This window comes from Scyliorhinus torazame, chromosome 11 (genome assembly GCF_047496885.1).
Source record: "Scyliorhinus torazame isolate Kashiwa2021f chromosome 11, sScyTor2.1, whole genome shotgun sequence".
Lineage (NCBI taxonomy): Eukaryota > Metazoa > Chordata > Chondrichthyes > Carcharhiniformes > Scyliorhinidae > Scyliorhinus > Scyliorhinus torazame.
Genome location: NC_092717.1, coordinates 225174806 through 225199628, shown reverse-complemented (window position 1 = coordinate 225199628; position 24823 = coordinate 225174806). Strand labels below are relative to the sequence as shown.

Sequence of the window (24823 nt, the reverse complement as noted above, 5' to 3'; positions counted from 1 at the left end):
GCATCTGTAGGGAGAGAAAAGAGCTAATGTCTCGAGTCCAGATGACCCTTTGTCAAAGCTATAAGACAGAGAAAGTGGGAAATATGTATACTGTGGACTGAGAATGAAAGATGAGTCATAGCCACAGAAACCCAGGGAAATGGGGTGCTAACAGCCACAGAAACCATGGGGAAAGAATGCTAATGGCAGTCCCCAGAGAGAACAAAAGGTATGAAAGGCCAAACAGCAGAGAAACTAACATCAGAGGGTAAACTGTGACAGATGTAGATGTGGGGGGAAGGGAAGGGGGAAGCAAAGGGGAGAAAGGGCAAGGAAAGGTGGATAAGGTGGGGGGGGGGGGGGGGGGGGGTTAAATATATATAAAGAAAGACAAGAGAGAAAGAAATGGTCAAAGACAGTTAAAATGAAATGGGATGAAAACAAATAGGTCAAGGCGGGGCAGAGCTAATCATCTGAAGTCGATATTGAGACCGGAAGGCCTAACCAGAAAATGAGATGTTGCTCCAGTTTGCGTTGAGCTTCACTAGAACATTGCAGCAGGCCAAGGACAGACATGGGAGCAGGGTCTTGTGTTAAAATGGCAAGCAACGGGAAGGTCAAGGTCCTGAATGCGCACAGACAAAAGGTGCTCAGCAAAGTGATCACCCAGTCTGCGTTTTGTCTCTCCGATATAGAGGAGACCACATGGGGAGCAGCGAATGCAATAGACCAGATTGAAGGAGGTGCAAGTGAAATGCTGCTTAACCTGGAATGAGTGTTTTGGGCCTGGAATGTTAAGCATCTGTGTTAAGCAGACTGGGTGATCGCTTTGCTGAGCACCTTCGGACTGTGCGCATTCAGGACCCTGGCCTTCCCGTTGCTTGCCACAGGCCTCTCGAAATCTAGCCTTCAACTTACATAACAATGGTATGTACAGAACTGAACAACTTGAAACATCCTCTGATGTACCTTATTTCCATAAAAACTAAAAATTTTGATCAATATCTTTTGAAAATATTACCATATAAAACCTGTGATGAACGGTTACTGCCTTATCATCATGTAAGGTGATGTCCCCTTGAAGACCAGGCTTGGAACCCTGGGGACTCCGCCTCTGGCTCCGCCCATCTGGGAGCCATACATAAAGGCCTGCCTCATGGTCTGTACAGCAGTCAGCTCTCGTCCAAATGTGTAGCATAGTTATTAGCCTAATAAAGCCTTCTTTACAGTTTAATCTCTAAGCATCATTATTGAGGGTACCTCAATTTATTAGGCTAAACTAGATTCAGGATGGACGCAGGCCTAAAACCAGAGAAGCTCAATCTGGAAGCACGAACGCCGGAGGCAAAGGACATTTTTAAATACTGGCTGCGGTGCTTCGAGGCCTACCTGGACTCTGCAGAGACTCCCATCCTGGGGCCACGCAAGCTGCGTCTACTCCACGCCCGGGTGAGTCACAGAATCTCCGCCACGCTCAAAAAGGCGACGACTTATGAGGAAGCGATTGAGTTGCTCCGCAAGCGGTTTGTCAAACCCGTCAATGAGGTGCACGCCCGGCATCTGCTCTCTACCTGCCAGCTGCGCTCGGGGGAAATCGCTCGACGAGTTTGTTGAGAAACTCACCGCGCTGGCCAGGGACTGTGACCATCAGGATGTGACAGGGGAAGTCCATATGAACCTGCACATCAGAGATTCTTTCGTGTCCGGCATCCGCTCGACCTACATCCGGCAGCGACTGCTCGAAAACGGGGCAAAAGACCTCCAGGAGACGCTAACGCTCGCCTCCTCGCTGGAGGTGGCCAGACATAACTTGGGTACGTACCCCGCGGACTCTGCCAGCCCCCCCCGGACTTCCTCAGACTCGCCCGTATTACAGGCCTGCGCCACGCGTCGACCCGCTCACCATGGGGGCACACCTTGCTACTTCTGCGGGCAGGGCCAGCACCCACGCCCACGCTGCCCAGCCCGCTCCGCGATCTGCAGCGACTGCGGGAAGAAAGGGCACTTTGCGAGGGTCTGCCTGGCCAGACCCAGGGGCCAGAAAAATAAAGAACAGCCGGCCCGAAAATCAGGCTCTCAGGCCAGCAGGCCTCGCAATGCTGCTGCGCACCGACCCGACACGTCCTCTTCTGACGCGTCATCAGCCTCGTGCGAATCATGGGAGCGGCCATCTGGTCGGCGGCCATCTTCTCGACCCGACACGTGTGACCAACGGCAGCGGCCATTTTACGACTCCGACTGGGTGCGATCACCCTCAATCAAACTCGGCCAAAACACCTGCAGAACTCCATGATGCAGGTCCAGGTCAACGGGCACGACACTGCATGCCTCTTCGACTCCGGGAGCACGGAGAGCTTTATCCACCCTGAAACGGTAAGGCGCTGCTCCCTACGCATCCATCCCACATCCCAAACCATAGCCCTCGCATCTGGGTCCCACTCGGTACAAATCACGGGGTACTGTATTGCGGATCTCTCGATCCAGGGTGCCAAATACACCCGTTTCAAATTTTATATCCTCCCTCACCTCTGTGCCCCCCTGCTGCTCGGACTGGATTTCCAGTGCAGCCACCGAAGCCTGACACTGAAGTTCGGCGGACCCTTGCCCCCCCTCACGGTGTGCTGCCTTGCGACACTGAAAGTCGCACCCCCCTCACTATTCGCTAACCTCACTCCCGACTGTAAGCCCGTCGCCACCAGGAGCCGGCGCTACAGTGCCCAAGATATGGCTTTTATCAAGTCAGAGGTCCAGCGTTTACTGGGAGAGGGGGTCATCGAGGCTAGCAACAGCCCTTGGAGAGTGCAAGTGGTGGTAGTCCGGTCCGGGGAGAAGAAACGGATGGTCGTGGATTATAGCCAGACCATAAACCGATTCACGCAGCTTGATGCGTACCCCCTTCCTCGCATCGCGGAAATGGTAAATCGGATCGCCCAATACCGAGTCTTTTCCACGGTCGACCTCAAATCTGCCTACCACCAGCTCCCCATCCGACCAAAAGACCGCCTCTATACTGCCTTCGAAGCAGCCGGCCGGCTCTTCCACTTCCTCAGGGTCCCCTTTGGTGTCACAAATGGGGTCTCCGTCTTTCAAAGGGAGATGGACCAAATGGTGGACCAGTACGGTTTGCGGGCTACATACCCGTACTTGGACAATGTCACCATCTGCGGCCATGATCAGCAGGACCATGACGCTCACCTCAAAAAGGTCCTCCAGACCGCCCGAGCCCTTAACCTGACCTATAACGAGGGCAAATGCGTTTTCCACACCACCCGGCTGGCCATCCTCGGCTATGTCGTGGAAGACGGGGTCCTAGGTCCCGACCCCGACCGCATGCGCCCCCTTAAGGAACTCCCTCTCCCCCGCAGCCTCAAGGCCCTCAAACGGTGCTTGGGGCTTTTCTCCTATTACGCCCAGTGGGTCCCTAAGTATGCGGACAAAGCCCGCCCACTCCTAAAGACCACCACTTTTCCCCTCTCGGCTGAGGCTCAATTGGCCTTCAACCGCATCAAGGCCGACATCATCAAGGCCGCCATGCACGCGGTGGACGAAACCATCCCTTTCCAGGTAGAGAGCGATGCATCAGACATCGCCCTGGCTGCTACCCTCAATCAAGGAGGCAGACCAGTAGCGTTCTTCTCCCGAACCCTCACCGCCTCCGAGATTCGACACTCTGCAGTCGAAAAGGAGGCACAAGCCATTGTGGAGGCTGTGCGGTGCTGGAGACACTACCTCGCCGGTAGGAGGTTTACCCTCGTCACCGACCAACGGTCGGTCGCCTATATGTTCGGTAACACGCAACGGGGCAAAATAAAAAACGATAAAACTTTGAGGTGGAGGATCGAACTCTCACGATATCAAGTATCGTCCAGGGGAGCTCAACGAGCCCCCAGATGCCCTGTCCCGCGGCACATGCGCCAACGCGCAGGAGGACCGCCTGCAAGCCATCCGCAATGACCTCAGCCACCCGGGGGTTACCCGGCTCGTCCATTTCATCAAGTCCCGCAACCTACCTTACTCAACCAAGGAGGTCAAGGCCATGGTCAGGGCCTGCCAGGTCTGTGCGGAGTGCAAACCGCACTTCTATCGGCCAGACAAGGTTCGGCTCGTGAAGGCCTCGGGCCCCTTTGAGCGACTGAGCGTGGACTTCAAGGGGCCCCTCCCGTCCACCAACCGTTATGCCTATTTCCTCACCGTGATCGATGAGTTCTCCCGTTTCCCATTCGCCATTCCCTGCACCGACATGACCTCAGCCACGGTGATTAAGGCACTGCACAGCATCTTCACCCTGTTCGGTTTCCCTGCTTATATCCACAGCGACCGGGGTACATCGTTCATGAGCGATGAACTGCGTCAGTATCTGCTCAGCAAAGGCATTGCCTCGAGCAGAACGACCAGCTATAACCCACAGGGAAACGGGCAGGTGGAGAGGGAGAACGCGACCGTGTGGAAGGCTGTCCTTCTGGCCCTGCGGTCGAGAAATCGCCCAACCACCCGCTGGCAGGAGGTCCTACCCGATGCCCTACACTCCATTAGGTCACTCCTCTGCACGGCCACAAATGAGACCCCTCATGAGCGATTGTTTCTCTTCCCCAGGAAGTCTACCTCCGGGGTCTCGCTTCCACCTTGGCTGAAGGCTCCGGGACCTGTTCTTCTCCGGAGGCACGCGAGGAGCCATAAAACGGACCCCCTAGTTGAAAAGGTCCGACTGCTCCACGCCAACCCCAGTTACGCCTACGTGGAGTACTCCGACGGCAGGCAAGATACGGTTTCCCTCCGGGATCTGGCGCCCGCTGGATCCTCCACCACAGACGTCCCTTCCCGCGCCGCTCCCCTGCAGGACCCGTCGCCCCCTACAACACACCCCCTTCCGGCCCTACCACCCGTTGGTGAGCTCCTACCGTGCGCCCCCCCCCCTTGCGCCCCCCCCTTTACACACCCCGCCGGCGCCGGCTCCGCTACCCCCGGCCCTGCCTAGTTCCTCTGCCCCGACCCGGACCGAAGCTCCGACCGCTGTGCTCCCAGATGTGCCCTCAACCAGGACGTCCGTGCCCGCCGCACCACCGCCCGAACTGAGGAGATCGAGGACGATCCGGCCGCCGAGACGGATGGACCTATGATGGCACTTCACCCCCGCCGGACTCCTTTTTAAACAGGGGGTGAATGTGATGAACGGTTACTGCCTTATCATCATGTAAGGTGATGTCCCCTTTAAGACCAGGCTTGGAACCCTGGGGACTCCGCCTCTGGCTCCGCCCATCTGGGAGCCATACATAAAGGCCTGCCTCATGGTCTGTATAGCAGTCAGCTCTCGTCCAAATCTGTAGCATAGTTATTAGCCTAATAAAGCCTTCTTTACAGTTTAATCTCTAAGCATCATTATTGAGGGTACCTCAAAACCAATAAAAGGACTTCCTTCAGTTAGCCACCCATTTTCAACATAATAAAAGGATACGCTCTATTGTTCTGATGTGACTCGGCTTCTCTTAGGTAGGCATCCTTTGCTTGGTCATACTGTTTTGCATTTTTGAATGCAACAGCTATAAATAAACAGAATAGAAAGAAATTTATTTTTAAAAAGAACCATCTTTATTTTAATTCCAAGTGGAGGAGAGATGTGAACGAACAAACACTGTATGAGCAATTTTCAGTTAATCCTTCACTCTACCTCGAACATGGAAACACAGAAAGTGTACAGCCTGGATGAAGGCCAAAACCGCCACTCTCCAACTCTTGGTCTGCAAACTCTGCAAGCTACAGCACTTCAAATGCACCTGCAAGTATTTTTTGTTATTGCAATGAGGGTTTCTGTTTCCACTACCCTTTCAGATTCCATGATGTGGTGATGCCGGCGTTGGACTGGGGTGGGTACAGTAAGAAGTCTTACAACACCAGGTTAAAGTCCAACAGATTTGTTTGGAATCACTAACTTTCAGAGCATAGCTCCTTCATCAGATTCATTCATTCAGATTCCCATCAACCGCTGGGTGAAAAACAGCTCTCAACTCCTCCCTAATGATTCCATAAATTTTTTAATCTATGCCCCTGGTTGCTGAACTCTTTGCCGAGATAAATAGGTCCATACTGTCCACTCGATCTAGACCCCTCATCATTTTATATACATCAGTTAAACCTCCCCTCAGCCTCGTCTGTTCCAATAAAAAAAAAATCCAGCCTATCCAAACTTTCCTCAAAATTCAAATTCTCCATTCCTGGCAGTACCTTCATATATCTCCTCTGTGGTACAGAGCAGTGAGAAGAACTGTGAGCAATAATCTAGCTCTGGCTTAACTATTGTTTTATACAGTTCTACTGTAAACTGTCTGTTCTTAGATTCTATGCCTTAACCAATAATAGAAGCATCCTATCTGCCTTCTTAACCATTTTATCTACCTGTCCTACTACCTTCAAGAATCTATGCTCCTCCACACTTATCAGCATCCTACCATTTATTGTGTATTTCACTGCCTTGTTTTCCCTTCCCAAATCTATTAACTTCACACTTCTCCGGATTGAATTCTATTTGCCATTTTTCTTCCCACCCGATCAGTCAGATAGGATATCTGCCTGCAGACTACAGCATCCTTCTTCACTATAAATCACAACAAATTTTTGTATCATCTGCAAACTTTTTAATCATTCCTCCACTTTTAAATGTATATCTTGACATATACCATTAAAAATAAGGAGCTGGAACTGAGCTCTGTGAAACTCCACTAGAAACAGCCTTCCAGTAACAAAAATGTGCAGATATCTAGACACAGTCCAAAGATGTGCAGGAGAGCTGGATTGGCCACACTAAATTGCCCCTTAATTGGAAAAAATGAATTGGATACTCTAAATTTATTAAGAAAATATATATATTTTTTTAAATGTTTGGGGAGTGGAAAAAGGACTTATTTTTGGAGGGTTGGTTTACCGATTGGGAGGAGCCAAGGGAGAAGACAGGCCTTGGTGGGATGGATATGTTCAGGTACTCTCAGCTGCGTGATTGGGTCCAGCAAGGTTCCCGGCATTTCCAGTGGCGCAGCCGTCTACTTTGCTGGAGAGAATTATTTAATGTGTAGGGTTGGAGGAGGGCAGCACCTCCAGGATATACGGACGGTTCATTGGGGGGGGGGGGGAGCAGGTCTCGGTAAAGGAGATGAAGGTTAGGCGAGGGGGTGGTGGTGAGAGCAGGTCTGGGTGAAGGATAGGCGGGGGGGGGGGGGGGTCCCATTTTGGAGAAGATGTAGAGTGAGTCTCTCCGGAGAGTGAATGCTACGTCATTCTGTGCGAGGTTAAGTTTGATACAACTTAAGATGGTGTTCAGAGCACATCTCACCTAGGCCAGAATGAGTTTTTTTTTGAGGGAGTTGAGGATAGACATGACCGGTGCTCGAGGGGGCCTGCGAAGCATATGCACATGTTCTGGTCCTGCCCCACATTGGTGGGTTTTTGGTGGCCTTTTGTTAAACACCAAAACAGCAAATTTAAATGTGGATTTGGAGCCCTGCCCATTAGTAGCGATATTTGGGGTGTCAGACCAGCCGAACTGAGGACAGGGTGATGGTGGATGCTTTGGCTTTTGCTCCATTGCTGTTCGACGGCGGATCCTGCTGAGTTGGAGACAGGCGGCACCGCCCTTTGCCACAGCTGGGTGATTTAATGGAGTTCTTGTATCCCAACAACATTAAGTTCACGGTGAGGGGAGCGACTCATGGGTTCTATCTGAGACGGCATCCTTTTATATTGCATTTAAGGATCTGGTCATTGTTAGCTGTTAGTGGGATTTCTGTTTTTGGTCAGTTGGAGTTTGTTGAGGGTGTCGATACATGGTTTGTTGTTTTGATTTATATTTTGTATAAAATGCTAAAAACCTAATAAACTATTTTTTTAATGTTTAATTGTGGTTTAACAGAGGTATTTTCAATTATGATATCTTTCTTTTGAATCATTCTGCTTTAAATTATAGATGCTACAAGTCCAAAATCTTACATACCTGACAAGACAGCGTGATAAATTTACATCTATGTTTTGCTATGAATCTTATATTGTGTGGCTTTTATTGCAGTACTCTGTAGAAGTAACGCTCCACAGAGGAAACCGATATGCTTTAGGACGAGATCAACTTGAATCGTGTGATTGATACTCCACCAAGTAACTTCAGATGTAAAGATTTTCTGTCTCTTACCTGCCTTTGCATATTCAGATGCTGCACTGTCATAATCAGGTTTCCACTTCAGAAATCCTGTTTTCAGACTGAAAATAAAAGAGGATCAATCACATGAATCGTATTCCATGTACTTTAATATCGCATTAACATATTTTCCCAGCTGCAAAAGCAGGCTTGCATTAGATTGTAGTAAAATACATACGCTGATTCTTTTAGAGATATTAACGAACTGGACTTGCGTATTCAATGCATAATTTCAAACTTTGTAGATGATACAAAACTCAGAAATATAGTGAACAATGAGGAGGAGAAAAACAGACTTCAGGAAGATATAGATAAGACTGGTGAATTTGCGAGAAACATGGCAGATGAAATTCAGTACAGAGAAATGTGAAGTGACATGTTTTGACAGAAATAATGAGGCAATATGAACTAAACGATTCAATTTTACAGGGTGTGCAGGAACAGAAAGATCTGGAGGTCATGCTCAAAAATCATTGATGGTGATAGGACACATTGAGAAGGCTATTAAAATGCATATGGGATCCTTGGCTTCATTCATCGAGAAATAGAGTACAAAAGCAAGTAAGTTACGCTAAACCTTTATAAAATACTGGCTCAGTCTCAGTTGGAATTTTATATTCAATTGTGGGCACCGCACTTTAGGGAAGGATGTAAAGGCCTTAGACAGGGCGGTGAGGAGATTTACTAGAATGGCAATGATACTTCAGTTATGTAGGGCGACTGGAGAAAGCCGAGGTTGTTCACCTTAAAGGCAGAAAAGGTTAAAAGGAGTTTTGGTAGTGATATGAAAGTCATTCAAGGCTTTGCCTAAGTAAATAAGGAGAAACTGTTCACAGTGGCAGGAGGCTTAGTAATCAGAAAAAAACAGGTGATAAAATGATTGGAAAAAGATTGACATGAAAAAAGCCTTTTTGTTTTTATACAGCGAGTGATCAGGAATGCACTGCCTGAGCGAGTGGTGGAAGCAGATTCAACAGTAACATGCAAAAGAGAACAAATACTGGAAGGAGAAAAAATTACAAGAATCTGGGAACGAGTAGCAGGGTGGGATTAATTGGATAGCTCGAACACAGACACAATGAGCTGAAAGCCCTTCTTTACCGTTAATGCGCCATTAAATGACTTTACCTAGAGTGGTGAGCCTGTGGAATTCGCTATCACAGAAAGTAGTTGACGCCAAAACATTGTTGGCGGGATTTTCCGGTCCGCCAGCCACATGTTCCTCGGCAGCGCCCTCACCAGCCGCGGTTCCCGCCACCGGGATTCTCCATTGTGGCCACCCCATGCGACAGGGAAACCTGCGGGGGTGGGTGCGCTGCCGGCGCAACAGAGAATCCCGCATTGTATGTTTTCAAGGAGTTAGAAAATCGAGTATTGTCACAAGTAGGCTTCAAATGAAGTTACTGTGAAAAGTCCCTAGTCGCCACATTCCGGCACTTGTTCGGGGTGGTTGGTACGGGAATTGAACCGTGCTGCTGGCCTGCCTTCAAAGCCAGCGATATAGCCTTGTGCTAAACCAGCAATTAAGACTTGCGACATGGTTCACAGAAAACCTTGTAGGGGCAGGTCAGACAGAATGGGTCCTATAAACTGGAGGTGGGGTCCCACACTTTACAGAATGTATCTGACTTAGGACAGAATGTATCTGGCTTGGGACACAGAAGTCAGGAATTCCATAGGAAACAATCCATAACTGATGTCAGAGGTAGGTTATTTACACAGAGAGTGGTGGGTGCGTGGAATGCACTGCCAGCAGAGGTTGGGGAGTCAGAGTCATTGGGGACATTTAAGCGACTCTTGGACAGCCACGTGGACAGCAGTAAATTGAAGAGGTGTAGGTTAGGTTAATCTTAGATTTGGATAAATGGTCGGCACAACATCGTGGGCTGAAGGGCATGTACTGTGCTGTACTGTTCTATAACTACTTCATGCTAATTTTGAATCAAAGGATACTTGGCACTAATCCAGGAATAGAGGATCTTTTTCTGAGCTGCAAATGTTAGGATGTGATACAACCTTTTTTCATTAGCGTCAATAATTCTCCTGTCTGGAAGACACAGAATTAATTAATTAATTAATAATCCTTATTGTCACAAGTAGGCATACATCAACACTGCAATGAAGTTACTGTGAAAAGCCCCTAGTCGCCACATTCCAGCGCCTGTTCGGGTACACAGAAGGAGAATTCAGAATGTCCAAATTACCTAACAGCATGGGCGTCATTCTCCGACCCCCCGCCAGGTCGGAGAATGGCCGTTGGCCGCCGTGAATCCCGCCCCCGCCGAAGTCTCCGCTCCCGGAGATTGGGCGGGGGCGGGAATCCGGCCGCGCCGGTTGGCGGGACCCCCCGCTGGATTCTCCGGCCCGGATGGGCCGAAGTCCCGCCCAGGAATTGCCTGTCCCGCCGACGTAAATCAAACCTGGTATTTACCGGCGGGACCAGGCAGCGTGGGCAGGCTCCGGGGTCCTGGGGGGGGGGGCGCGGGGCGATCTGACCCCGGGGGGTGCCCCCATGGTGGCCTGGCCCGCGGTCGGGCCCACCGATCCGCGGGCGGGCCTGTGCCGTGGGGGCACTCTTTCCCTTCCGCCTCCGCCACGGCCTCCACCATGGCGGAGGCGGAAGAGACTCTCCCCACTGCGCATGCGCGGGAAACTGACAGCGGCCGCTGACGCTCCCGCGCATGCGCTGGGAAACTGACAGCAGCCGCTGACGCTCCCGCGCATGCGCCGCATTTCCGCGCCAGCTGGCGGGGAAACAAACGCCATTTCCGCCAGCTGGCGGGGCGGAAATCCCTCCGGCGTCGGCCTAGCCCCTAAATGTTGGGGCTAGGCCGCCAAAGATGCGGAGCCTTCCGCACCTTTGGGCCGGCGCGATGCCCGTCTGATTGGCGCCGGCTTTGGCGCCAGTCGGCGGACATCCCGCCGTTGGGGGAGAATTTTGCCCCATATCTTTCGGGACTTGTGGGAGGAAACTGGAGCACCCAGAGGAAATCCACGCAGACACAGGGAAAAGGTGCAGACTCCACACAGACAGTGATCCAAGCTGGGAATTGAACATGGAACTCTGGAGTGGAGCTGTGAAGCAACAGTGCTACCCACTGTGCTACCGTGCTACCCTTAGGAATATTTGCCCTGCCAAATATCCTTTCAAGTTCCTTATCTACACCAGACCAATAGGATTTAATCTTTTTTTTTAATAAAACTTATTTTATTACAAACTTGTATCAAAGCAGGTTACAGCAAGTAAACACCCCAGGAAACATACTTCCCAACAATCAACTATACAGTCGGTACAGATTTTTCCCCTTTTTCACCTCCCCTCCCCATCATCCACCCCCCCTCCCCATCACCTACCTCCCCGCAACAAATAGCTCCTCAAACACGGTCACAAACATCCCCCACCTTTTCTCAAACTCCCCCGTTGAGCCCCATAACTCATATTTTATCTTCTCTAACTGCAGGAAATCATACAGGTCACACAACCACATTGCTACCCCCGGTGGCGATGCCGACCGCCACTCCAGCAAAATTCGTCGCCATGCAGCCAGAGAGGCGAAGGCCACAACATCGGCCTTCCTCCTCTCCATGAGCCCCAACTTCTCTGAAACCCCAAATATCGCCACCAAAATGTCCGGGTCCACCTCCTCCTCCACTATCCTGGCTAAGGCTGTGAACACTCCCACCTAGAATCGTCCCAATTTTTCGCAACCCCAAAACATGTGCGCGTGATTCGCTGGCCCCCGCCCACACCTCTCACACTCATCTGCTACCCCCTGAAAGAACCCACTCATTCTCGCTCGGGTCTTATGCACCCTGTGCACCACCTTAAACTGTATAGCCTCATCCTTGAGCAAGGAGGTCCCGTTTACCCTTCACAGTGCCTCACTCCATACTCCCCAATTAATCTCCATTCCCAACTCTGCTTCCCATTTCTCCTTATCTTCACCACCCGCTCACCTCCGCGCTCCCCCAGCCACTTGTATACATCTCTAATTTTTCCCTCTCCTTCCACATCCGGAAGCAGCAGTCGCTCCAGCATGGTGTATCCCAGCAACCTCGGGAATCCTCTTCAGACCTTTCGTGTAAAGTCCTTAACCTGCAGATACCGGAACTCACTACCCCTCGGCAGCTCTACCCGCTCCCTTAGCGCCTCCAGACTATCGAACCCTTCCTCCAAATACAAATCCCTCACCTTGACAAGCCCCACTTCCCTCCACCTCCTGTATACAATATCCATCCCCCCCGGCTCAAACGCATGATTCCCGCACAACGGCGTTAGCACCGACATTCCTTCCATCTTAAAATGCCTCCTCAGCTGATTCCATATCTTTACGGTGGACTGCACCACTGGGCTCCCTGATTACCTACTCAGAGCAATTGGCAATGCTGCCGTCACCATAGCCCTCAAACTAGACCCCTTACACCATAGCTAATCACCCTCGTCCATCAGGCACTTTATTGGGGAAATAGCAGGATCAAACCGGTGTCTCAAGCTTGGTGGAATATGAAAATGGTGTCGTATCGTGAACCAAGTCTCCTTCAATAATAATAATATTATTATTATTATGGTGTAGTATCGTTGAATTAAGTCTCCTTCATTCTGTTACATACCAAAATGTTATTGGTGTAATCCATATACTAAATTGTCTCCTAATATTAGTTGCCAAGTGTCTTTCCCAAGGCTGCAAGGTACCCAATATATTCACACAAGATCTAGAACACCAAGTATAATAAAACTTGCTAATTAACTGTTTACACTCTGCAGAAGTCAGGATTTTTTCCATTGGGGAAAATGTGTCCCGAAGTGTCTAGATGCATAGTTGTCTTATTAAGGATAAAGTCTCTAAGTTGCAAATACTTCAAAAAGGAATATCTCAGACGGACAAATTGTTGGCATAGCTGCTCAAAAGGGAGACACCATTAAACATATATCCCAGCCTACAAATGCTTCTATCTCTTCAAATATCTAATCCATGATCCACAAAACCTGGTGGAAAGTCCATGTTGCCATGAATGGGAGAGAGCAGAGGTCAGTTTAGATCTCCCTCCTAATTGACGGATTATCCTTCACACTCAAGAGTGTTAATAATAAGATTCTCAAATCTAGCAGAGCCCGATCTAAAGTCCCTGCAAAACAACAAGGCCTGTAAAGGATACACCAACTGACCTGCATCAATATCGAGCCAAATGGAGATGGGGTCCTTTCTAACCCAAACCCTTATGAATCTAAGATGAGAGGCTAATTGGTTCATTCTATTATTCAGCACCCCCAATCCCCCCTTAGCTTACCATTGGTGGAGAATGAGGTGAAGTAAACCTACCCCATCCAGTCCCGATTTAACTTTTTGAGTGCTCGTCATTCAAATGAGCTTCCTGTACAAGGCTGTGTCCACTTTCTCCTTTTTAAGGAAGGAAAGGATCTTTTCCATTTGATATGATGAATTCTCCACACATTCCAGGAGCATAGTTTTAAAGCTACCGCCATTGCACAATCCACCAGAAGAAATATAGGATAGGATTTTCACCACACATTCAAGCATGTACCAAAACATACCTCCCCATCTCAAGTCACACCAGAGGCACCACAAAGTCCTTATAGCATCCTTTTCTCAGATGAGAGACCTGTCTATACCATTGCAGGATCCAGTCAACACCTTACAAACCCCAACACAACCAAAGTACAAAATAATCACGACCACTAAGATGACATTCCTCAACACAAGTGAGGGCCCGTAAGGTTAACCCTACAGCCATGCCATCATTACCATCAAGAGGCATACTCCATGGCAGAGAGGAAAAAAAAACAAGGGAATAGGAGTTATATTCCCACCACATTTTGGGCCCACCCATGAAGACATAAACCCCTCATCCACCTCCTGGCAATGGTGCAATTCGATTCTACATGATTAAGAAAAGGATACAATACAACCAGTTTTACTATCCATAAAAGTATGGATAAGAGGAGAAAGCGACGGGTAACTAACGTGCTGCACAAACACCATACATGAAGGTCCCTGAAATTCGTAAGGATAGAGCATGCAGTGCTCAATTGTTAACACCTCCCAATAAACATGATATATGACAATATAAGATCAGATAAAAGGTATTATAAGAAAGTTCAAATATTTCAATGTGCTGCAGACAGAGTGTAAATCCTCGCCTTGTATGAACTTTACGAAGGCCAAGGCACTAACCGGATTGTCAAAAGACTTAACGGAGTTGTCGGATATCACCCTCTGTGTCACAGGATAAAGCAGAGCATAATTCACGCCAGCTGTCTGGAGCCGTTTTCTGACTTCATTGAAATCTCTACACTTTGTTGTGTCGCTGCCGAGAAGTCCTGGAAAAATTAGATCCTCGTCCTCATGGAACCAGATCCTGCCATGTCTCACCGCCCCAGAGCCTTCTGCCGATCTTTGAAGTTGTGAAACCAAATTAATATGGGTTTGGGATATTGATTGCCCCTAGCCTCCAATACAACATACGATGTGCTCTTTCCAGTTCTAGCACTTTTGAAACGCCCAGTTTTCACATCCAGCTTAAGGAGGCGCGATAGCCAGCTCTCAAAGAGGTTCTTCCCCTCCACTCCTTCTGGCAGGCCAATGACCTGGACATTCTTCCTCATGCCTCAGTTCTCCAGGTTCTCCAAGATTTCTGACATACCACGCAACTTCTGGCAGACCGATGACATGGACATTCTTCCTCCTGCCTTGGTTCTCCAGGTCCTCCAGGATTTCTGACATACCACGCAACTTCTGGCAGACCGATGACCTGGACATTCTTCCTCTGGCCTCGGTTCTCCAGATCCTCCAGGATTTCTGACATACCATGCAGCTTCTGGCAGACCAATGACCTGGACCTTCTTCCTCTGGCTTCGGTTCTCCAGATCCTCCAGGATTTCTGATGAGTCAAGAGCCTGCTTGAGGATCAGGTCGCCACATTGAGACGACGGCTCCACTCCCGTTGCATCCGACTGCTCCTTTTTATCACTAGCTGATTTCACATGCCAACAAGGGCCTTTCAATTGGCTCCTTATTTTCCTGATGTTTGGCTGGAAGTGCTTTTCATTCAGAGCGTGAGGAAGTCAGTCTTAAAGAGACACAGGGTTTTATTTTCGGAAAATTGTTTTTGGATGCAATTTTCAAATATAGTTCAAGTTTTGAAAGCACTTTCCCTATGGAGGAATATTTTGTCAGGAGAAGTCCAATCATTTGATTTTTCTGGGACAATGAAAATAATTGCAAGATTTGGATTGCAGTGGGCACCTGCTTCTTCCTAGGGAAGCACAAGATGACCCTCCAACTTGCTTTGTTATAACTTTTACTTTTTCTATTGAGGAGCAGGGAACAAAGTAATTGGCTTGAAAGGCTATATATATCATCAGTGCATATTTCTTCACTTACTTTTGCTTACCATGCTCTGCTTCACCTGGATTTCCTTATCCTAGACCTTTGGAATGGATTTGCCTGTCTCCGTATTTGTGAGCAGAGAATGATGCAGGGTATGTGAAGTTTTACGGAGAACTTAAGGGCGGCACAGTGGTTAGCACTGCTGCCTCACAGCGCTAGGGACCCGGGTTCAATTCCGGCCTTGGGTCACTATGTGCGGAATTTGTATGTTTTTTCCGTGTCTGCGTGGGTTTCCTCCGGGCGCACCGGTTTCCTCCCACAGCCCAAAGATGTGCGGGCATGGTGGATTGGTTATGCTAAATTGCCCCGTAAGTGTCCAGGGATGTGCATGATGGGATAGAGTGGGGTGGACATGGGTAGAGTACTCATTTAAAGGGTCGGTGCAGAATCGATGGGCCGAATAGCCTCCTTCTGCACTGTAGGGATTCTATGATTCTTCTGCCTTCTTCCGCCAGCACTCAACCAAAAATCTTCTAGGGACATACAATAACTCCCAGATTAGGCAAGCATTAATAAATGAATGGGCTGCTCGTGGAAAAGCTGCTATTCCTACGCCTGCATCAAGTGATCCCAATAGAAGTGTTTTTAAAATCAAAAGATGAGAAAAATTAACGCTTATAGGAACTAAACTGTAATCCATGCCATTTCTGGAAGTTTGGGTGCATTTACCTGTGCTAAACCTAAAAATATAAGTGGATCACAGATCAACATCTGCACAAATGCTGCTCATCTAGCTTAACAGCTATAATATCTTTCGCAATTCAGTTTTTCAAGCCCTTTTTACCTGGTGTGGCCTGCTTCAATTTTCAGACCCAGAGATTGAGAAGGGCTGTTTAAGTGGTGTTAGAGTACTGGTGAATTACAACAACCAGTTTAGTTAGTATGAAAAACTTGGGAAAATTAAAAACCTTATGGATTTAAATTTCATATATGTGGCCAGGGGTCCACGACACTATAAAAGCAGAAAATGCTGGAAACACTGAGCAGATTAGACAGCATCTGTGGACAGAAACAGAGTTAACATTTCAGGTTAATGACTGCTCATCAGAAACAGTCTGATCTACTCAGCGTTTGCAGTTTTTATTTTGCATTTCCAGCATCTGCAATAATGTTTTGTACTCGGCTTCACACACACACCTATTTGGTCCACGAAGACAAAAAAAAAGTCTCAGTGGCCCTGCAAACATCTTTGCTTCAGATCATTTGCCAATTATTTTTGAAGACCCCGGTCGAATTTGCCTCCACCGTATTCACAGGCAGAGCACTCCAGATCCTAACCATACTCTGCATTAAAAGGTTTTTACTCATGCGACCTTCACTTCATTTGAAAATCATCTTAAATCGTTACCCCTTGGTTCTAAATTCTTATACGATCAGAAGAAATAGAAGCAGGCCATTCAGTCCATCGAGGCTGCTCTGCCATTCAATAAGTTTATGGCTGATCAGATTGTTGCCTTAACTCCACTTTCTTGCCTGCTTTCCCCCACCTCAAAATCTCGATAAAAATATCTGTCTAACTCAGCCTTGAACATATTCAATGACCCCCTTAGCAGATGAAATTCAATGCGGAGAAACACAAGGTAATATATTTTGGTAGGAAGAACAATGTAAAATAAGGGGTACAATTCTTAAAGGAGTGCAGAAGCAGAGGGACCTGGATATACATGTGCATAGATCATTGAAGGTGGCAGGACTGGTGGAGAGAGCACTTAATAAAGCATACAGTGTCCTGAGCTTTATTAATAGGGGCATAGAGCACAAGAGCAAAGAAGTGTTGCTGAACCACTTAGACCTAAGCTGGAATATTGTGTACAGTTCTGATGCCACTCTATAGAAAGGATGTGAGCGCATTGGAGGGAATGCAGAAGAGGTGTCCAAGAATAGTTCCAGGGATGAGAAACTTCAGTTATGAGGATAGATTGGAGAAGTTGAGGCTGTCCTTGGAGAGGGGGCTAAGAAGAGATTTAATAGCAATGTTCAAAATCATGAGGGGGCTGAGCAGAGTAGATAGGGAGAAATGGTTCCTGCTCATAAAAGGATCGAGAACAAAATTGAGAATTGCAAATGACATGTGAGAAAAAAGCCTTTTCACACAATGAGTGGATTGGGTCTGGAAGTGTGGTGGAGGCAGGTTCAATCGAGGAATTCAAGAGGGTACTAGAAGATTATTTGAAAAGAAACAGCATGCAGGAGTATGGGGAAAAGGCAGGTGAATGGCACTAAGTCATAATGTTTATTTGGAGAGCTGGTACAGACACAATGGACCAAATGGCCTCCTTCTGCATCGCAACAATTCTACGATTCTAGCCTCCACTGCTCTCTGAGAAAAAGAATTCCACAGACCCCTTGGGAAAAGAAATCCCACCTCATAGAATAGAATCCCTACAGTGCAGAGGAGGCCATTCGGCACAACGAGTCTGCACCGTCCCTCTGAAAGAGCTCTCTATCGAGATCCACTTCCCCACCAACCCAACCTGCAGATCCCTGCACACAAGGGGCAATTTAGCATGGCCAATCCACCTAACCTGGACTGTGGAAGGAAACCGGAGCATCCAGTGGAAACCCACAGCGACAAAGGGAGAGTGTGCAACTGCCACACAGACAAGGCTGGGATTGAACCAGGGTGGCTGGCGCTATGAGGCACCAGTGCTATCCACTGTGTCACTGTGCCACCCAGTTACATCTTAAATGTTGTATCTTTAAATTTGCCTCCCTACCGTTCTAAATTCCCCAATGAGCGGCAATGTCCTCCTCAGCATCTACCCAGATCCCTTATGATTTTGAAAACATCTATTAAAAAGCCTCTTCAGCTTTTCTCCAAGGGGAACAGCCCCAGCTTCCCCACTTATCCAGGTGAAGTTCCACATCCCTGTGTATAACATTTTATAATTATAAATAACTCATGCTGCATATCTGAAATGATAAAGGATGATTTTAAGAACTGATTATGAAGTAGGCTTCAAATGAAGTTACTGTGAAAAGCCCTTAGTTGCCGCATTCCGGCGCCTGTTCGGGGAGGCTGGTACGGGAATTGAACCGTGCTGCTGGCCTGCCTTGGTCTGCTTTAAAAGCCAGCGATTTAGCTCTGTGTTAAATCAGCCCCTTAGATATTAGTGGTGTCAAAAATGATTGAAAGCATTTAAGGACGTATTTGTAATGCACCAGTTCCATAAAACAGGACTGGCCGCAGGTTTTGGAGCTGAACTAATGATTTATTTTTTTCACTGATCTGCATTGATCTTGCTAGAGAGAAACCAGGAAACATGCCAGTCCGCAAAGGGTACCGGGAGTTGTAGTGCGTCAGCTGATGCGGGCCAGCAGCAGCCAGCGAGGAGAGGACTACAACACCCAGAATGCTCCGCGTGACCCCGGATGGTCAGGCCGGCGGTCGCGCGAGTCATTTCAGTTAAAGGCCAGGCGTCACCTCACCGAACATTGCAAGAGGGAGGAAAACTAAAAGGATTCACCGCTGCCGTTGGCTTACTTACCATTTTTCGGCTGCCGCTATGTGTTCCAATGCCTCGTTGATTTTCTGAGCCATTCGCCTCACCCTTCACTAAATCTTGCACTTTCTTTTCCGTTTGGAAATAAGATTGGGGGAAGGAACAGAAAACAACTTATCTGCGTGCGGAAAGACTTTTTACCCCCCCCCTGAAAAATGACAGGCGAAGAGCGATATGGCTAGTCTTGACCAGACCTGCAGTCCGTCCCCTCCCTCTTGTACGGGGTCTCGGCCGGCTGGACTCCCTCAACCCGACAAGATGAGCAGGAATGGCCCCCTGACCACAATGCGCAGGCGCATCTGCCGTCTTTCCGCGCAGGCGCGTCAGCCCCAGCTGCCCTTGGGTAGTTCCCCTGGCTGTGACAGATTAGATCAGATTTACCCAACTTTTTGGTCACGTTTCAAATGTTTCTTCACTCCGAGAGGTCGATGAGCTAATTTTGGAAAGACAAAATTTGGCAAAAACTATGTGGGGGAGGGGGGGGGGGTAGTGGTATTGGCATTGGGCTAGTAAGCCAGAGACCCAAAATCATGCACCGGATGGAGAGGAAAACTGCAGGGGATGGGCACAATGGAAATGTGGGGCTTGTTCAAGGAACAGCTACTGTGTGTCCTTGATAAGTATGTACCTGTCAAGCAGGGAGGAAGTGGTTGAGCAAGGGAACCGTGGTTTACTAAAGACTCGAAACACTTGTCAAGAGGAAGAAGGAGGCTAATGTAAAGATGAGGCATGGAGGTTCAGTTAGGGCGCTCGAGAGTTACAAGTTAGCTAGGAAGGACCTAAAGAGAGAGCTAAGAAGAGCCAGGAGGGGACATGAGAAGACTTTGGCAGGTAGGATCAAGGCGAACCCTAAAGCTTTCTATAGATATGTCAGGAATAAAAGAATGACTCGGGTAAGAGTAGGGCCAGTCAAGGACAGTAGCGGGAAGTTGTGCGTGGAGTCCGAGGAGATAGGAGAGGTGCCAAATGAATATTTTTCGTCAGTATTCACACAGGAAAAAGATAGTGTTGTCGAGGAGAATACTGAGATTCAGGCTACTAGACTAGAAGGACTTGAGGTTCATAAGGAGGAGGTGTTAGCACTTCTGGAACGTGTGAAAATAGATAAATCCCCTGGGCCGGATGGGATTTATCCTAGGATCGTCTGGGGAGCTAGGGTGGAGATTGCTGAGCCTTTGGCTTTGATCTTTAAGTCCTCTTTGTCTACAGGAATAGTGCCAGAAAACTGGAGGATAGCAAATATTGTCCCCTTGTTCAAGAAGGGATGTAGAGACAACCCCGGTAACTATAGACCAGTGAGCCTTACTTCTGTTGTGGGCAAAGTCTTGGAAAGGTTTATAAGAGATAGGATGTATAATCATCTGTAAAGGAATAATTTGATTAGAGATAGTCAACACGGTTTTGTGAAGGGTAGGCCGTGCCTCATAAACCTTATTGAGTTCTTTGAGAAGGTGACCAAACAGGTGGATGAGGGTAAAGCAGTTGATGTGGTGTATATGGATTTCAGTAAAGCATTTGATAAGGTTCCCCACGGTAAGCTACTGCAGAAAATACGGAGGCATGGGATTCAGGGTGATTTAGCAGTTTGGATCAGAAATTGGCTTGCTGGAAGAAGACAAAGGGTGGTGGTTGATGGGAAATGTTCAGACTGGATTCCAGTTACTAGTGGTGTACCACAAGGATCTGTTTTGGGGCCACTGCTGTTTGTCATTTTTATAAATGACCTGGAGGAGGGCGTAGAAGGATGGGTGAGTAAATTTGCAGATGACACTAAAGTCGGTGGAGTTGTGGACAGTGCGGACGGATGTTACCAGTTACAGAGGGACATAGATAAGCTGCAGCGCTGGGCTGAGAGGTGGCAAATGGAGTTTAATGCAGAAAAGTGTGAGGTGATTCATTTTGGAAGGAATAACAGGAAGACAGAGTACTGAGCTAATGGTAAGATTCTTGGCAGTGTGGATGAGCAGAGAGAGCTCGGTGTCCATGTACATAGATCCCTGAAAGTTGCCACCCAGGTTGAGAGGGTTGTTAAGAAGGCGTATGGTGTGTTAGCTTTTATTGGTAGAGGGATTGAGTTTCGGAGCCATGAGGTCATGTTGCAGCTGTACAAAACTCTGGTGCGGCTGCATTTGGAGTATTGCGTGAAATCCGCCGCATTATAGGAAGGATGTGGAAGCATTGGAAAGGGTGCAGAGGACATTTACCAGAATGTTGCCTCGTATGGAGGGAAGATCTTATGAGGAAAGGCTGAGGGACTTGAGGCTGTTTTCGTTAGAGGGAAGAAGTATAAGAGGTGACTTAATTGAGGCATACAAGATGATCAGAGGATTGGATAGGGTAGACAGTGAGAGCATTCTTCCTCGGTTGGTGATGTCTAGCACGAGGGGACATAGCTTTAAATTGAGGGGAGATAGATATAAGACAGATGTCAGAGGTAGATTCTTTACTCAGAGAGTAGTAAGGGTGTGGAATGCCCTGCCTGCAACAGAAGTGGACTCGCAAACACTAAGGGCATTCAAATGGTCATTGGATAGACATATGGACGATAAGGGAATAGTGTAGATGGGCTTTAGAGTGGTTTCACAGGTCGGCACAACATCGAGGGCCGAAGGGCCTGTACTGCGCTGTAATGTTCTATGCTCTGGGGATCCGGGTTCGAATCCCGCCATGGCAGATGGTGAAATTTGAATTCAATTTTAAAAAGCTAACAATGAAACCATCGTATGCTTCACCCGATGTCTACGTATTTTCATTGTGTATTTATTGTATGTCCGATGTTTTTCATGATGTGGAGATGCCGGCGTTGGACTGGGGTGGGTACACTTAGAAGTTTTACAACACCAGGTTAAAGTCGAACAGGTTTGTTTCGAATCACCAGCCTTCGGAGTACTGCTCCTTCATCAGGTGAATGTTTTTCATGTATGGAACGATCTGCCTGGACTGCACGCAGAACTAATGATTTTTTTTCACTGATTTGCATTGATCTTGCTACAGAGAAACCAGGAAACATACCAACCCGCAAAGGGCACCAGGAATTGTAGTGCAGCAGCTGATGGAGGCCGGCAGAGGACTACAACACCCAGAATGCTCCGCGTGACCCCCCACTGTTCCTGGGTACGCGTGACAAATCTAAATCTAAAATCTGCTTCACTAAAGGGAAAGAAATCTGTCGTCCTTACCTGGCCTGGCCTACATATGACTCCAGATCCACAGCAATGTGGCTGATTCTTCAATGCTCTCAGGGATGGACAATAAATGCTGGCCCTGCCAGCAACGCCCATATCCCATCAACGAATAAAACAAAAATCAAACATGAAACTTTTAAAAACTGAGCTATGAAAATAAACAATTTGCTAAGCAAAACAATGTGATGCAATAAGTAAAGCAGAGTATTAGAGTAAGAGGATGAGAGTGGGTATTTCTGGCTCATTGCCAGGCTCAGCGTGCTCACTTAGTCATCCTTATCCACAGAGAGTGCATGATAGTGTATATGGGAGAGGGTGAATGAGAGCCCTGATACTGCGAGTGAGCTAGATTCTGCCCCCACATACACACTCCTGTCAAATGCATACACACTTTCAGCCCCCCCAACTCTCTCTCCCCCTCCCCCTACTCTCTCACCCCCTCTCTATGCCTCAAAACCTCTACTCCTTCACACTCTCTTCCCCCCAACTCCCTCCCCCACACTCCCTTCCCCCACGCTCCCTCTTGCACACACTCCCCATCCTCTCACTTTCTCTCCCCCCCACACTATTCCCCCCCACACTCTCTATCCCCCACACTCTCCCCCCACTCTCTCTCCCCACACTCACTACCCCCCACACTCACTACCCCCCACACTCACTACCCCCCACACTCACTACCCCCCCATACTCATTACCCCCCACTCTATTCCCACCACACTCCCCCCACGCTCCCTCTTGCACACTCATTCCCCATCCTCTCACTTTCTCTCCCCCCCACACTATTCCCCCCCACACTATCCCCCACTCTCTCTCCCCCACACTCACTACCCCCCCACACTCACTACCCCCCACACTCACTACCCCCCCGTACTCACTACCCCCCACTCTATTCCCACCACACTCTCTCCCCCCACACTCCCTTCCCCCACGCTTCCTCTTGCACACACTCACTCCCCATCCCCTCACTTTTTCTCCCCCCACACTCTCTATTACCCCACACTCTCTCACCCCCCCCACGCTCACTACACCCACTCTATTCCCCCCACACTTCCTCCCCCACATACACACTCCGCATCCCCTCACTCTCTCGCTCCCCCACACTCTCTCCCCCCCACACTCCCTACCCCACCCCCCATCCCATACTCTCTTCCACTCTGCCCCCCCCCACTCTCTCCACTCCCCATTCTCTCAACCCCCCACTCTCTCCATCCCACTACTCCCCCACGCTCTTTCCCCCACTCCTACCCCCACTTTCTTTCCCCCCCCCCCAACTCTGTCTCTCCCACCAACACTCTCCCACACAAGCTCTTTTGCAGCCTAATTCACATACTCTCCTCCCACATTCTCGCCCCCTCCCCGCACACTCTCTCCCCTCTGCCCAACTCTCCCGCCCCACTCTCCCTCCCCCACACCACTCTCTCCCCTCCAATGCCATTCTCCACTCCAACCCAACTCTCCCCCCTTTCAGTCTCACTCTCTCTCCCCTTTCAGTCTCACTCTCCAGCCCCACTCTCTCTCCCTCTTAGCAGAGTGTGGGTCAGAAACCCCTGGTGAGGATAGTACTGTGGAACATGCAAGGTCTGAATGGTCTGGTTAAACGGTCTTGGGTGTTCGCGCACCTAAAACATTTGAGTGCAGATGTGGTTTTCTTTCAGGAGACATACCTATGGGGGAAGGACTCCACGCAGTTAAGGGAGGAACAAACGTTCCATTTGGGATTTGGGGGGTTGCAATCCTGTTTAGCAAAATGTTGGCATTTGTGGTGGCCAGGGAGGAATGCGACCCGGGGTGGTGGGGGGGGGAGGGGTTTGTGATGTTGAGTGTGTTCCTGGCTGGGACGTCGGTTGTTTTAGTTAATGTATATGCGCCCAACTGGGACAACGCAGACGCAGAAGATGTTAGCGTCCATCCCAGCCTTAAATTCATATCAGCTGATAATGGAGGTCAATTGTAATTGCGTGTGGACCCTTGGAGGGGTAGGCCCAACCCCATGTTCATGGCCATGTCAGGGAAGGCAAATGAGCTGGGGGGTATTTTGTGGTGGGGAAGTCAGCGCTGTCGGGGGTTGGGGTTTGTATAGATCAGAGCCTGGAGAAGAGGACGTGGAAATGGGGCATTTTTTGGATGGGTTGGTGTTTCCGGGGGTGGAGAATAGAAAGAGACAGGGATTGGAGGCCATCGGAGTTGTAGGAGATAATGGATTTGTTATGGCCTAGCTTTAGAGAACCCCAAAGTGTATCATGGAGTTCACCTGACCCACAACTTTTAATAGATTGTGGTATAGGGAGCACACGGCCCACTCTCCAGGTGTGGTACAGCAGAAATGGAAAAGTATTTTTTAAAGCAAAACAATGTTTATTCTATGAACTCAAGTTAACCTTTTTAAAACATACATTGAACATCTTAGCAACCATTAATTCAAATACAACCCCCAAAGAATACAACACTAAGTAATCCTTAAGCTGTCCTTTTAACATCCATAAGACTTTTAAAAAACCTTTAAACAGAAGCATATCAGGTTAAAGTCACTACTGAGAGCAGTTATCAGTTTTAAATCGCCAAAGGATCAAT

At 48.6% G+C, this 24823-nt stretch overlaps 1 protein-coding gene across 2 annotated transcripts in view; it reads right to left on the bottom strand.

The window, feature by feature from the left end:
• The window catches only part of napgb (N-ethylmaleimide-sensitive factor attachment protein, gamma b), a 166853-nt gene that overhangs the window by 45243 nt on the left and 96787 nt on the right, over positions 1–24823 (bottom strand). Inside the window, exons 1-3 of one of the 2 annotated variants that reach the window (XM_072468375.1) lie at positions 19053–19352; positions 8150–8217; positions 5432–5516 (exon numbers count right to left, since the gene is read on the bottom strand). In XM_072468375.1, coding sequence (XP_072324476.1) covers positions 5432–5516; positions 8150–8217; positions 19053–19105 — 206 coding nt within the window. In that variant the 5' untranslated portion in view covers positions 19106–19352. Of the gene's footprint in view, positions 1–5431; positions 5517–8149; positions 8218–19052; positions 19353–24823 lie in introns of those variants that run through there. The other variant, XM_072468374.1, reaches the window with a different exon arrangement.